The 15,354-nt window shown below is 40.5% G+C and overlaps 1 protein-coding gene across 1 annotated transcript in view; it reads left to right on the top strand.

The window, feature by feature from the left end:
• Nucleotides 1-15,354, top strand: part of LOC311113064 (sodium/potassium/calcium exchanger 2-like) — a gene marked incomplete at both ends in the record, with an annotated part of 168,717 nt that overhangs the window by 82,672 nt on the left and 70,691 nt on the right. The window contains one exon of the mRNA XM_084156202.1: nt 14,386-14,436. Coding sequence (XP_084012328.1) covers nt 14,386-14,436 — 51 coding nt within the window. The remainder of the gene's footprint in view (nt 1-14,385; nt 14,437-15,354) is intronic.

Here is a 15,354-nt window from a genome sequence, read left to right as displayed (position 1 = left end):
CCAAGCAGCACAGCCTTACAGTACATGCACGTTCTTAACCAGACCTCTGGTCTTGTCATCAGTGGAGTTTTGTTGAATATTCATAGCTGAGATCAGTCTCATTGTCAATGTCATTGTTTACAACAGAGGTTTACACAGATCTGTGACTGGGGGAATCATAACTTTTGGGCTAAATCAAACTAAATGTGTGCTCCATCTCGATCTAGCTCGCAATTTAGATAGCTAGTTGAATAATTTTAACTCTGCCCTGAACATGGTATACACTGGGAAAACAGAAAAATATGAAATAGTGGCGCGAAGTCATGTTGTCATGTCAACAAAATGTGATGAGAACAAAGACGATATGCTGGTACACTCTTAGAAAAAATATTCTATCTAGAACCTGACCCATAAAATAACGTGTTTGAATGATCATGTTGTTCAATCAGCTTCTTGATATGCCATACCTGTCAGGTGGATGGATTACGTTGACAAAGGAGAAATGCTCACTAACAGGGATGTAAAGAAATTTATGCCGACAATTTGAGAGAAATAAGCTTCTTGTGCATATGGAACATTTCTGGGATCTTTTATTTCAGCTCATGAAACATGGTTAGATATTGTATGCTAATTTATGCAAATATAAACTGAACAAAAATATCAACGCAACATGTAAAGAGTTGGTTTCATGAAGTCGGATGTTTACATACACCTTAGCCATATACATTTAAACTCAGTTTTTCACAATTCCTGACATTTAATCCAAGTAAAAATTCCCTGTTTTAGGTCAGTTAGGATCACCACTTTATTTTAAGAATGTTAAATGTCAGAATAATAGTAGAGAGAATGATTTATTTCAGCTTTCATTTATTTCATCACATTCCCAGGGGGTCAGAAGTTTACATACACTCAATTAGTATTTGATAGCATTGCCTTTAAATTGTTTAACTTGGGTCAAACGTTTCGGGTAGCCTTCCACAAGCTTCCCACAATAAGTCGGGTGAATTTTGGCCCATTCCTCCTGACAGAGCTGGTGTAACTGAGTCAGGTTTGTAGGCCTCCTTGCTCGCACACGCTTTTTCAGTTCTGCACACACATTTTCTATAGGATTGAGGCCAGGGCTTTGTGATGGCCACTCCAATACCTTGACTTTGTTGTCCTTAAGCCATTTTGCCACAACTTTGGAAGTATGCTTGGGGTCATTGTCCATTTGGAAGACCCATTTGCAACCAAACTTTAACTTCCTGACTGATGTCTTGAGATGTTGCTTCAATATATCCACATAATTTTCATTCCTCATGATGCCATCTATTTTGTGAAGTGCACCAGTCCCTCCTGCAGCAAAGCACCCCCACAGCATGATGCTGCCATCCCTGTGCTTCACGGTTGGGATGGTGTTCTTAGGCTTGCAAGCCACCCTCTTTTTCCTCCAAACATAACGATGGACATTATGGCCAAACAGTTTTATTTTTGTTTCATCAAACCAGAGGACATTTCTCCATGTGCAGTTGCAAACCGTAGTCTGGCTTTTTTATGGCGGTTTTGGAAAACAAGTTTTAATGACTCCAATTTAAGTGTATGTACGACTTCAACTGTAAGTCCCATGTCAAATGTGGTATAGTATTCTCAGCCTTGGCCTCTGTACGGTGTCCGAACTACCCCTGGTCTTGCGTGTGTGTCTGGTCATGGCGTCTGGTTGTCGTCGCCCCCCTGTACTGTCTTATGACCCAGAAGTCATTGATCACGCAGCTCAATCAGTGCCCCCTGCCCACCCCAGCCCTGTTCAGTATTCACCCCCCATGCCTCCTTTTTTTTAGGAAACGTAAGAGGTTTGCTGCTACAACCACTCAGTGCTCAGAGGCCTTTACTACCCCACACATAAATTGTTAGATGAATGATTGGGCCTTGACTAAATTATGTAAGCCCCCCCCCCCCCCAACTCGTGGCTGACTGTTGAAAGAATCAATGTTAAAAGCCTTTTGCTCCAGTACTGACTGCGTTTTCATGACGCAAAAAAAATAACTACAGTAAAGAGGTCATGCCACAAGGACAAAAGGCCACTTGGTAAACAACTAAACAACAACAAGTTCTTATGTCCTGTTGCAAACAAACATAAGAGTGATGTCATTAAAGGCACAGTGCAGTCAAAAATGTGATTTTTCTGTGTTTAATATACACTCATTGGCCAGTTTTTCTATGTACACCCATCTAGTCCCGGGTCAGACCCTCCTTTGCCTCCAGAACAGCCTAAATTCTTCGGGCATGCATTCAATGTTAAGACACACTGTGGCGTTCAAACGTTGCTCAATTGGGACCTAACCTGTGCCAGGAAAACATTCACCACACCATTACCGCGTTGACACCAGGCAGGATGGGGCCATGGGGTCATGCAAAAGTTGGCATTTATAAAAACTGAACTTGAAGTGAGAATGTGCTTATCCTCCTGCAAACTTTAGACCATGCGTACGCACTGTTTCTAGTGGTTGAAGTATTGCATTGCAAGAAAGCAGTTGAGGTTTAGGGTTTAGTGAATGATTTGTCCCAAATACAATGCTTTTAGTTTTTGAAATATTTAGGAATAACTTATTCCTTGCCACCCATTCTGAAACTAACTGCAGCTCTTTGTTAAGTGTTTCAGTCATTTCAGTCGCTGTGGTAGGTGACATGTATAGTGTTGAGTCATCCGCATACATAGACACACTACTCAAAGCTAGTGTCATGTCCTTAGTAAAGATTGAAAAAGTAAGGGGCCTAGACAGCTGCCCTGGGGAATTCCTGACTTTACCTGGACTTTGTTGGAGAGGCTTCCATTAAAGAACACCCTCTGTGTTCTGTTTGACAGGTAACTCTTTATCCACAATATAGCAGGGGGTGTAAAGCCATAACACATACGTTTTTCCAGCAACAGACCATGATCGATAATGTCAAAGCCGCACTGAAGTCTAACAAAACAGCCCCCACAACCTTTTTATCAACAATTTCTCTCAGCCAATCATAAGTTATTTGTGTAAGTGCTGTGCTTGTTGAATGTCCTTCCCTATAAGTGTGCTGAAAGTCTCTTGTCAATTTGTTTACTGTAAAATAGCATTGCATCTGGTCAAACACCATTTTTTCCAGAAGTTTACAAACGGTTGGTAACAGGCTGATTGGTTGGCTATTTGAGCCAGTAAAGGGGGCTTTACTATCCTTAGGTAGGGGAATAACTTTTGCTTCCATTTAGGTCTGAGGGCACACACTTTCTAGTAGGCTTAAATTGAAGATATGGCAAATAAGAGTGGCAATATCGTCCGCTGTTATCCTCAGTAATTTTCCATCCACGTTGTCAGACCCTGATGGGTTGTCATTGTTGATAAACAACAACAATTGTTTCACCTCTTCCACACTTACTTTACAGAATTCTAAATTACAATGCTTGTCTTTCATAATTTGGTCAGATATACTTGGATGTGCAGTGTCAGCGTTTGTTGCTAGCATGTCATGCCTAAGTTTGCTAATCTTGCCAATGAAAAAATAATTACAGTAGTTGGCAATATCAGTGGGTTTTGTGATGAATGAGTTTGCCTTTTTCCCCAAATTTCATTTAAGGTGCTCCAAAGCTTTTTACTGTTTCTTTATGTAATTTATCTTTGTTTCATAGTATAGTTTCTTCTTCTTTTTATTCAGTTTAGTCACATGATTTCTCAATTTGCAGTAGGTTTGCCAATCGGTTGTACAGCCAACCTATTTGCAATTTATTTTGCCTCATCCCTCTCAACCATACAGTTTTTCAATTCCTCATCAATCCACAGGGATTTAACAGTTTTTACAGTCATTTACTTAATGGGTGCATTTACATCAACAACATAGGAATCACTACAAAACTTATTGTATGACCTCTTATACACCATATTAGGCCCAGCCTTTGGAACTTTGTTTTCCTAGATATGGCTACTATATTGTGATCACTACATCTGATGGATTTAGATACTGCTTTCAAACGAATTTCTGCAGCATTAGTAAAGATGTGATCAATACATGTTGATGATTTCATTCCTGTGCTGTTTGTAGCTACACTGGTAGGTTGATTGATAACCTGAACCAGGTTGCAGTCACTAGTTACTGTAGAGAAAGCTTTGTCTTGAGTGGGAAGCCTGATGAAAGCCAGTCAATATTTAAATCACCCAGAAAATATACCTCTCTATTGATATTACATACATTATCAAGCATTTCACACGCTATCCAGATACTGACTGTTAGCACTTGGTGGTCTATAGCAGCTTCCCACCATAATGGGCTTTTGGTGAGGCAGATGAACCTTTAGCCATATTACTTCAACAGCATTTAACATGAGATCCTCTCTAAGCTTTACAGGAATGTGGTTCTGAATATAAACAGCCACACCTCCACCTTTGGCATGTCTGTATTTACTCTAGATCTTATAACCATGTATTGCTACCACTGTATCATCAAAGGTATTATCAAAGTGAGTTTCAGAGATTGTCAGAATATGAATGTCATCTGTTACTAGCAAATTATTGATTTCATGAACCTTGTTTCTTAAGCTACATAAATTATGTTAACGTGGGCTATTTTTAACACTTTTCTAGAATTCTTGATTGTTTTTCTTGCTTTACTGCGAAGCTTACCAGAGATAGACATGCTCGGGTTATTTATGTTAGTGTAGGGTGAGCTGTACACAGTGGACTTCCTGCTCGGGCCCACCACCTCAGTGTTAACAGTTTAACTCTGGTTCATAGGCATATGATTACTGCATACAATAGATGTAGGATCAGCAGAGGCATTCAGGGCAGTAAGAGGGACAAAATTAGGTTACTTACATTGTGTCTTTCAACGCCCCTGGGATAATGTACATTTGCTGAAGCATTATGACAACTCAGCGACACAATGATAGGGATTAAATGAGGTGGGCTTGGGTCATTGATAAGTAATTGTCTCAAGGCAGCCTTATAATGCTGTGAAAGGATCCAGGAACCCAAATGACTTGGGTGGATCCCATCCTCCTTATAATACAAGCATTGTTTCCAGAAGGTATCAAATTTGTCAATAAATGTTACACCCACAGAGCTGCAATAGTCTCGTAGCCAGTTATGGATGGCTAAAAGTCTGCTGAACAATTCAATGCCACGATTTAGGGAGGCCAGAGGGCCAGATATTATGGGGCGTTTGTTGGTGTCAAGTATTGACCCAATCATTTCTTTAAAATCCATCTTCAGCTGTTCTGAGCTGCCCTTCATAATGTGATTCGATCCCACATGAACCATGACAGTATCAACCCCCAGTGACTGACGCACAGCCTCGAGTTGTGCGTTCCGAGATGCCGTTCTGCACACCACTGTTGTACTGCGCCGTTATTTGCATGTTTGTGGCTGTTAGCTTGCATGATTCTTGCCATACTCCTTCGACCTCTCTCATCAATGAGCTGTCCCACAGGACTGCCGCTAACTGGATGCACAGGAGGCGGGCCGTTTCTGAGATATTGTAACCGGCGTCCCTGTCACTGATGATCATACCACGCTCAAAGTCACTTAGGTCATTCATTTTGCCCATTCTAACATTCAATCGAACAGTAACTAAATGCCTCGATGCCCGTCTGCCTGCTTTATATAGCAAGCCATGGCCACGTGACTTTGTCTGTAGGAGCGAACAATTTTCGTGAACGGGGTGGTGTATCTAATTAACTGGCCGCTGAGTGTATATTTCCACACTGAGGTTGTAGAATACTGTGAAATTTAGAAAGTTATGATAATGCCCTTTTAGTGTAAGAGCTGTTTGAAAAGACCGCCAAAAATGTCAGCCTGTTTTGGTGGGATGGAGTTTTGGCCTGCCTGGTGACATCACCAGGTGGTAAATGTATTAATATACCAATAGGAAAGAGAGTTCCAAACTTCTCTGCCAATAACAGCACGTTTTCTAAATTGTAGCAACATTCTTGCTTGAGAAATTGCTCTTTGCTAAAAAGCCATTTTTGTTTCTTTTTGACCATTTCAATTGAAAACAATAACAGTAAGGTACTTAATTTGTACCCAGAAATTATTTGATATTGAGATAAAATTGACTGCATTCGATCTTTAAGGTCAATTTCTCCATAAGCAGTAAGAGTCGACATCACTAGGGAGGTTGTCAACTTGAACTTAACACTGAGCTCCCTTTTCCTGGTCTTGAGAGACCCATATATAATTTTGCTGCTTCTTTGTTTTCCATCACCAGTACCTCTCCACTTCCTGGAAGTAGGAATCATAATATGGACTCATAAGGTCTCATTTCCACAAAACCCTTTCAAATGATAGAAGCCTCTCAAAACACTACATCGCTAAACACAGATAAACAGATACATCTCCTGACCTGGATGAGTGTCTTTCTCATTCACTCAGCATCAGTTGGATAGGAGCCTTTCTAGTCTAGATTCCTCCTGCACATTTGAATATACATATTTTTGGCTGCTCATAGTTACACGTGTTACAGAAACGTTTAGACAGCTGACTCATTCTTTCTGATGACTAGGCGAGATACAATAATTTGTAAGGGAAAGAAGCACGGTTTTCCAGACAAAGCATCCTGATGTGTACGATTATATTTACTGCAGTGTACTCAAAACTGGCTTTCTCAGTTGAGCAGTGTCTGCAGTTTTTAATTCCTGGCTAATGCATGAAAAATATGTGCTGAGTGTCTGAGTATAAGATGTGGCTAGGTGAATCAAAACACGTGCTGGATTCAGCTCTATAAAATGAAATGCCCTTTTCAGTACGCATCACTACAGATGAGAAGATACTGTAACTAATCTTTGCTGCACGTGTTTGCTAAGACAGGAATGTTTTTATATATATACAGTTGAAGACAGAAGTTTAAATACACCTTAGCCAAATACATTTAAACTCAGTTTCTCACAATTCCTGACATTTAATCCTAGTAAAAATTCCCTGTCTTAGGTCAATTAGGATCACCACTTTATTTTAAGAATGTGAAATGTCAGAATAATAGTAGAGATAATTATTTATTTCAGCTTTTATTTCTTTCATCACATTCCCAGTGGGTCAGAAGTTTACATACACTCAATTAGTATTTGGTAGCATTGCCTTTAAATTGTTCAACTTGGGTCAAACGTTTCGGGTAGCCTTCCACAAGCTTCCCACAATAAGTCGGGTGAATTTTGGCCCATTCCTCATGACAGAGCTGTTGTAACTGAGTCAGGTTTGTAGGCCTCCTTGCTCGCACACGCTTTTTCAGTTCTGCCCACACATTTTCAATAGGATTGAGGTCAGGGCTTTGTGATGGCCACTCCAATACCTTGACTTTGTTGTCCTTAAGCCATTTTGCCACAACTTTGGAAGTATGCTTGGGGTCATTGTCCATTTGGAAGACCCATTTTCGACCAAGCTTTAACTTCCTGACTGATGTCTTGAGATGTTGCTTCAATATATCCACATAATTTTCCTTCCTCATGATGCCATCTATTTTGTGAAGTGCACCAGTCCCTCCTGCAGCAAAGCACCCCCACAGCATGATGCTGCCACCCCTGTGCTTCACGGTTGGGATGGTGTTCTTCGGCTAGCAAGCGACCCCCTTTTTCCTCCAAACATAACGATGGCATTATGGCCAAACAGTTTTATTTTTGTTTCATCAGACCAGAGGACATTTCTCCAAAAAGTAAGATATTTGTCCCCATGTGCAGTTGCAAACCGTAGTCTGGCTTTTTTATGGCGGTTTTGGAGCAGTGGCTTCTTCCTTGCTGAGCGGCCTTTTCGTTTTACTGTAGATATAGATACTTTTGTACGTGTTTCCTCCAGCATCTTCACAAGGTCCTTTGCTGTTGTTCTGGGATTGATTTGCACTTTTTGCACCAAAGTACGTTCATCTCTAGGAGACAGACCACGTCTCCTTCCTGAGCGGTATGCCGGCTGCGTGGTCCCATGGCATTTATACTTGCATACTATTGTTTGTACAGATGAACGTGGTACCTTCAGGCGTTTGGAAATTGCTACAAATGATGAACCAGACTTGTGGAGGTCTACAATTCTTGGCTGATTTCTTTTGATTTTCCCATGATGTCAGGCAAAGAGGCACTTGGTTTGAAGGTAGGTACACCTCCAATTGACTCAAATGATGTCAATTAGCCTATCAGAAGCTTCTAAAGCCATTACATCATTTTCTGGAATTTTCCAAGCTGTTTAAAGGCACAGTCAACTTAGTGTGTGTAAACTTCTGACCCACTGGAATTGTGATACAGTAAATTATAAGTGAAATAATCTGTCTGTAAACATTTGTTGGAAAAATTACTTGTGCCATGCACAAAGTAGATGTCCTAACCAACTTGCCAAAACTATAGTTTGTTAACAAGAAATTTATGGAGTGGTTGAAAAACGAGTTTTAATGACTCCAACCTAAGTGTATGTAAACTTCCGACTTCAACTGTATACAGTACCAGTCAAAAGTTTGGACACACCTACTCATTCCAGGGTTTTTCTTTTTTTAAACTATTTTCTACATTGTAGAATAATAGTGAATACATCAAAACTATTAAATAACACATATAGAATCATGTAGTAACCAAAAAAGTGTTAAACATATCAAAAATATATTTTATATTTGAGATTCTTCAAAGTAACCATCCTTTGCCTTGATGACAGCTTTGCACACTCTTGGCATTCTCTCAACCAGCTTCATGAGGTAGTCACCTGGAATGCATTTCAATTAATAGGTGTGCCTTGTTAAAAGTTAATTTGTGGAATTTCTTTCCTTCTTAATGCATTTGAGCCAATCAGTTGTGTTGTGACAAGGTAGGGGTGGTATACAGAAGATAATCCTATTTGGTAAAAGGCCAAGTCCATATTATAGCAAGAACAGCTCAAATAAGCAAAGAGAAACAACAGTCCATCAATTATTTAAGACATGAAGGTCAGTCAATCCGGAACATTTCAAGAACTTTGAAAGTTTCTTCAAGTGCAGTCGCAAAAACTATCAAGCGCTATGATGAAACGGGCTCTCATGAGGACCGCCACAGGAAAGGAAGACCCAGAGTTACCTCTGCTGCACCTCAGATTGCAGCCCAAATAAATGCTTCACAGAATTCAATTAACAGACACATCTCAACATCAACTGTTCAGAGGAGACTGCGTGAATCAGGCCTTCATGGTCGAATTGCTGCAAAGAAACTACTACTAAAGGACACCAATAATAAGAAGAGACTTGCTTGGGCCAAGGAACACGAGCAATGGACATTAGACCGGTGGAAATCTGTCCTTTGGTCAAATGAGTCGAAATGTGAGATTTTTGGTTCCAACCGCCATGTCTTTGTGAGACGCAGAGTAGATGAACGGATGATCTCCGCATGTGTGGTTCCCACCATGAAGCATGGAGGAGGAGGTGTGATTGTGTGGGGGTGCTTTGCTCATGACACTGTCTGTGATTTATTTAGAATTCAAGGCACACTTAACCAGCATGGCTACCACAGCATTCTGCAGCGATTCGCCATCCCATCTGGTTTGCACTTAGTGGGACTATCATTTGTTTTCAACAGGACAATGTCCCAAAACACACCTCCAGGTTGTGTAAGGGCTATTTGACCAAGAAGGAGCGTGATGGAGTGCTACATCAGATGACCTGGCCTCCACAACCAACCTAATTGTGATGGTTTGGGATGAGTTGGACCGCAAAGTGAAGGAAAAGCAGCCAACAAGTGCTCGGCATATGTGAGAACTCCTTCAAAACTGTTGAAAAAATGTTCCAGCTGAAGCTGGTTGAGAGAGAATGCCAAGAGTGTGCAAATCTGTCATCAAGGCAAAGGGTGGCTACTTTGAAGAATCACAAATATAAACAATATTTTTTGATTTGTTTAACACTTTTTTGGTTACTACATGATTCCATATGTGTTATTTCATAGTTTTGATGTCTTCACTATTATTCTACAATATAGAAAATAGTAAAAATGAAGAAAAACCCTTGAATGAGTAGGTGTGTCCAAACTTTTGACTGGTACTGTATATATATATATATATATATATACACACACACATTTGTCTTAATTTTTTACTATTGATAAAAGTAAAATGGTTTTATTTTTTCCATTTGAGAACATTCTTTGTGGTTTTCCAGATGAATACATCTATCATTTCTTGAGATGCTGTCATGATCCTCATTGTCCCTTAAGCATGAATCACACTGAGAATCTGACTGCCGATAGGTACAGTGAGGGAAAACAATATTTGATCCCCTGCTGATTTTGTAGGTTTGCCCACTGACAAAGAAATGATCAGTCTATAATTTTAATGGTAGGTTTATTTGAACAGTGAGAGAAAGAATAATAACAAAAAAATCCAGAAAAGCGCATGTCAAAAATGTTATAAATTGATTTGAATTTTAATGAGGGAAATAAGTATTTGACCCCCTCTCAATCAGAAAGATTTCTGGCTCCCAGGTGTCTTTTATACAGGTAATGAGCTGAGATTAGGAGCACACTCTTAAAGGGAGTGCTCCTAATCTCAGCTTGTTACCTGTATAAAATACACCTGTCCACAGAAGCAATCAATCAATCAGATTCCAAACTCTCCACCATGGCCAAGACCAAAGAGCTCTCCAAGGATGTCAGGGACAAGATTGTAGACCTACACAAGGCTGGAATGGGCTACAATACCATCGCCAAGCAGCTTGGTGAGAAGGTGACAACAGTTGGTGTGATTATTCGCAAATGGAAGAAACACAAAATAACTGTGAATCTCCCTCGGCCTGCGGCTCCATGCAAGATCTCACCTCGTGGAGTTGCAATGATCATGAGAACAGTGAGGAATCAGCCCAGAACTACACGGAGGATCTTGTCAATGATCTCAAGGCAGCTGGGACCATAGTCACCAAGAAAACAATTGGCAACACACTACGTCGTGAAGGACTGAAATCCTGCAGCGCCCGCAAGGTCCCCCTGCTCAAGAAAGCACATATACAGGGCCGTCTGAAGTTTGCCAATGAACATCTGAATGATTCAGAGGAGAACTAGGTGAAAGTGTTGTGGTCAGATGAGACCAAAATCGAGCTCTTTGGCATCAACTCAACTCGCCGTGTTTGGAAGAGGAGGAATGCTGCCTATGACCCCAAGAACACCATCCCCAGTGTCAAACATGGAGGTGGAAACATTATGCTTTGGGGGTGTTTTTCTGCTAAGGGGACAGGACAACTTCACCGCATTAAAGGGACGATGGACGGGGCCATGTACCGTCAAATCTTGGGTGAGAACCTCCTTCCCTCAGCCAGGGCATTGAAAATGGGTCGTGGATGGGTATTCCAGCATGACAATAACCCAAAACACACGGCCAAGGCAACAAAGGAGTGGCTCAAGAAGAAGCACATTAAGGTCCTGGAGTGGCCTAGCCAGTCTCCAGACCTTAATCCCATAGAAAATCTGTGGAGGGAGCTGAAGGTTCGAGTTGCCAAACGTCAGCCTCGAAACCTTAATGACTTGGAGAAGATCTGCAAAGAGGAGTGGGACAAAATCCCTCCTGAGATGTGTGCAAACCTGGTGGCCAACTACAAGAAACGTCTGACCTCTGTGATTGCCAACAAGGGTTTTGCCACCAAGTACTAAGTCATGTTTTGCAGAGGGGTCAAGTACTTATTTCCCTCGTTAAAATGCAAATCAATTTATAACATTTTTGACATGCATTTTTCTGGATTTTGTTGTTGTTATTCTTTTTCTCACTGTTCAAATAAACCTACCATTAAAATTATAGACTGATCATATCTTTGTGAGTGGGCAATGTACAAAATCAGCAGGGGATCAAATACTTTTTTCCCTCACTGTACTTATTACAGTAGGAGGCTTTTCCTTCTCTTGCTAGAACAAAGACGTACCTACTGTGTACCGATCTGGTCCCAACGAACCTGCCATTTCTACTTGTAAAATCGCAATGCTAGACAGTGGCCGACAACTTGACTTTGAGCCATTCAGAGAGCACGAACCTCAACGTGGGTTTCATCAGAATTGTTCTAACTAAAACAATAAAGCTGTATAATACAACTTTTTTGCTAGAACAAGTCTTTACATATTTTACTTTTAGGTTTTTGTTAGGTTTGATAATGTGCAGTAGCTAGCTAACTGAGCAAGGCAGTCACACACACTTCATATTAAACAAATGGGGTGGTAAGTGCAGCACAATGCACACAACACTAAATACTTTACCAAGCTAGCTATCTGGCCAATGTAGCTATTAACATTATAATTAAATCACAATGGATTAGTTTCCATGAAGCAGCTGCCTGTAGCTGGCTGCCGAGTGTCAACACAGTGTCTTTACATTACCTAGCTAGCACAACAGTTAGCTAGCTAGCGAATCATGCTAACCATTTAGCTAACGTTAGCCAGCTAGTTAAACATTTATCAATGCGATTATGGAGAGTGAATTCAATTGTTTATTTGTCATCTTGCTTGCTAGTTATCTATACTGAACAAAAATATAAACACAAAATGTTTCATGAGCTGAAAAAAATATCCCATAAAATTCCATATGCACAAAAAGCTTATTTCTCTTAAATGTTGTGCACAAATGTGTTTACATCCCTGCTGGTGAGCATTTCTCATTTGCCAAGATAATCCATCCACCTGATAGATGTGGCATATCAAGGCAAATATCATACTGTTTAATCAAGAAGCTGATTAAACAGTATGATCATTAAACAGGTGGACCTTGTGCTTGGGACAATAAAAGGCCACGCTAAAATGTGTTGTTTTGTCACACAACACAATGCCACAGATGTTTCAAGTTTTGAGGGAGCGTGCAATTGGCATGCTAACTGAAGAAATGTCCACCAGAGCTGTTGCCAGATAATTTACTGTTAATTTCTCTACCATAAGCCTCCTCCAACGTTGTTTTAGAGAATTTGGCAGTACGTCTAACTGGCCTCAAAACCGCAGACCACGTGTAACCACGCCAGCCCAGGACCTCCACATCCAGCTTCTTCACCTGCGGGATCATCTGAGACCAGCAGCCCAGACAGCTGATGAAACTGTGGGATTGCACAATTGAACAATTTCAGCACAAACTGTCAGAAACCGTCTCATCTGTGTGCTTGTCGTCCTCACCAGGGTCTTGACCTGACTGCAGTTCGGCGTCGTAACCAACTTCAGTGGGCAAATGCGGACCTTCGATGCCCACTGGAAAAGTGTGCTCTCCACGGATGAATCCCAGTTTCAACTGCAATTTGAATGCACAGAGATACCGTGACGAGATCCTGAGGCCCATTGTCGTGCCATTCATCCGCCGCCATCAGATCATGTTTCAATCAGCATGATAAACCACAGCCCCATGTCGCAAGGATCTGTACACAATTCCTGGAAACTGTAAATGTTCCAGTTCTTCCATGGCCTGCATACTCACCAGACATGTCACCCATTGAGCATGTTTGGAATGCTCTGGATCGACGTGTACGACAGCGTGTTCCTGTTTCCGCGAAAAATACAGCAACTTCGCACAGCCATTGAAGAGGAGTGGGACAACATTCCACAGGCCACAATCAACAGCCTGATCAACTCTATGCGAAGGAGATGTGTCTCGCTGCATGAGGCAAATGGTGATCACACCAGATATTGACTAGTTTTCTGATCCATGCCTACCTTTTTTTAAGGTATCTGTGACCATCAGATGCAAATCTGTATTCCCAGTCATGTGAAATCCATAGATTAGGCCCTACTTTATTTATTTCAATTGACTGATTTTCTTATATGAACTGTAACTCTTTGAAATTGTTCCATGTTGCATTTTTATTTTTGTTCAGTGTAGCTGTGGTCATCTGACTAGTATCAACATTTTACATTTTACATTTTAGTCATTTAGCAGATGCTCTTATCCAGAGCGACGTACAGTTAGTGAGAGCATACATTATTTTCTACAACAATAGCAACATTAGTGCACCTAGCTAGCTAACATTGACCAGACCATAAAGCAACACACACGGACATGCATTGCGAAACAACGCTACTGTCACCTTCTGGTTTGGAGTATTTAAACAAGGCTAAGTGGCTGAAGATTTTAAGGTCTTTGCTGTGTGTAACTCAATATTAGGAAGGTTTCCTTAATGTTTTGTACACTCAGTGTATATTGAGATCCTTGAACCACCGAATAACCATCAAATGAAAAATGGATATCCCCTCAATTCTGTTAGATTGAACATGTAGCTACTGCATATGTATCTCGGATAGGAAAATGTTATTCATTTAAGTAGGTGTAAGGATTCAATTGTTTTTTTTTAGTCATGAAGTCCTTGCTGCTTTGTTTTGCATTTATGCAGTGGTGTGAGAGAGAGTTTGCTATCCTTGTGTATGCTGTGTGTGTGATGCTAAACCTTCAAAATATATTGTTATTTCATGCTCATTTGCTTTTCTATGTCTTTGTTGCCTTACCCTTGTCTTTTGCTGTAACGTTGTAGAACTTGGGACTTATGGAAAACTAAAATATTATCACACAATGACCGAGGAAGGTAAGCCTTTTCAATAGATTCTTTGAGTCACTTTTCTCATTTGTTTTATTTTTCTCTCCATTTTGGTCACTTTGCCTCATGCTTCATTATTTTGTGTTTGGAATGTATGCTTTTGTTGGTTTGATCACCTCTCTACGAGATTTCACTGCCATACGTGCAAATCTTGGTGCCATGCCCTTTGTAACTTTCTATTTTTGCCATTTACACTTTTGTTATTCGTTCTCAGAGTTTTTTTTACATTTGTTGTATGTTTTAGTGTTTCTTGATTGGTCGTATTTGTTAACGTGTATGATTTTGTTTCGTTTTCTAATAATTGACCTATTATTAATGTTGATTTATGCTAAATGTCACCTTGGAACACATCAAACAGGAATGAAGGAACTATACTTGGGATTCTCAGACATCTTTCGCTTTTATCTTACTCTGGGAATTATATTTTTAATTTGTCAAGCTGAAGTTAATATGTGCAGTGTCGACCATACAGTTCTCAAAATGTTTGTGAGAGATTTTTCACCTACTCTTTTTAGATCTTCTCAGGGTTTTGCCTGATGGATCTAAATTTGACTATAATTTAGCAAGCAGAGGGACCATGCTAAGTTATTTTCCCACCACTGATCTGCTAGTGAGTGGATATGCACTGTCCTGGTTTGGGATTACTCTCAGACCCAGGTCATCGACAATAGAAATGCAAGATTTGTATTGGTATCGGACTCTTTTCCATGCTAACAGACACACACAGACAGACACGCATGCACAAACATACACACATACACACAGACTCCCCCCAAAAAACATTGAGCATCGCATCAGTCCTTTCCCTCTCATCTTGGAGAAACAGATCGGCCATGCGTCAGCACACTCTCGGAAGCCCCACAATCGACAGTGAGAGCAGAACTGCGTATGCATGTAAGATTTACG

The sequence above is a fragment of the Coregonus lavaretus genome (genome assembly GCF_964263955.1).
Source record: "Coregonus lavaretus genome assembly, chromosome: 39".
In the NCBI taxonomy this organism is placed as follows: domain Eukaryota; kingdom Metazoa; phylum Chordata; class Actinopteri; order Salmoniformes; family Salmonidae; genus Coregonus; species Coregonus lavaretus.
Note: the sequence above shows the minus strand (reverse complement) of the source record. Positions and strands in the feature narration are given on the sequence as shown.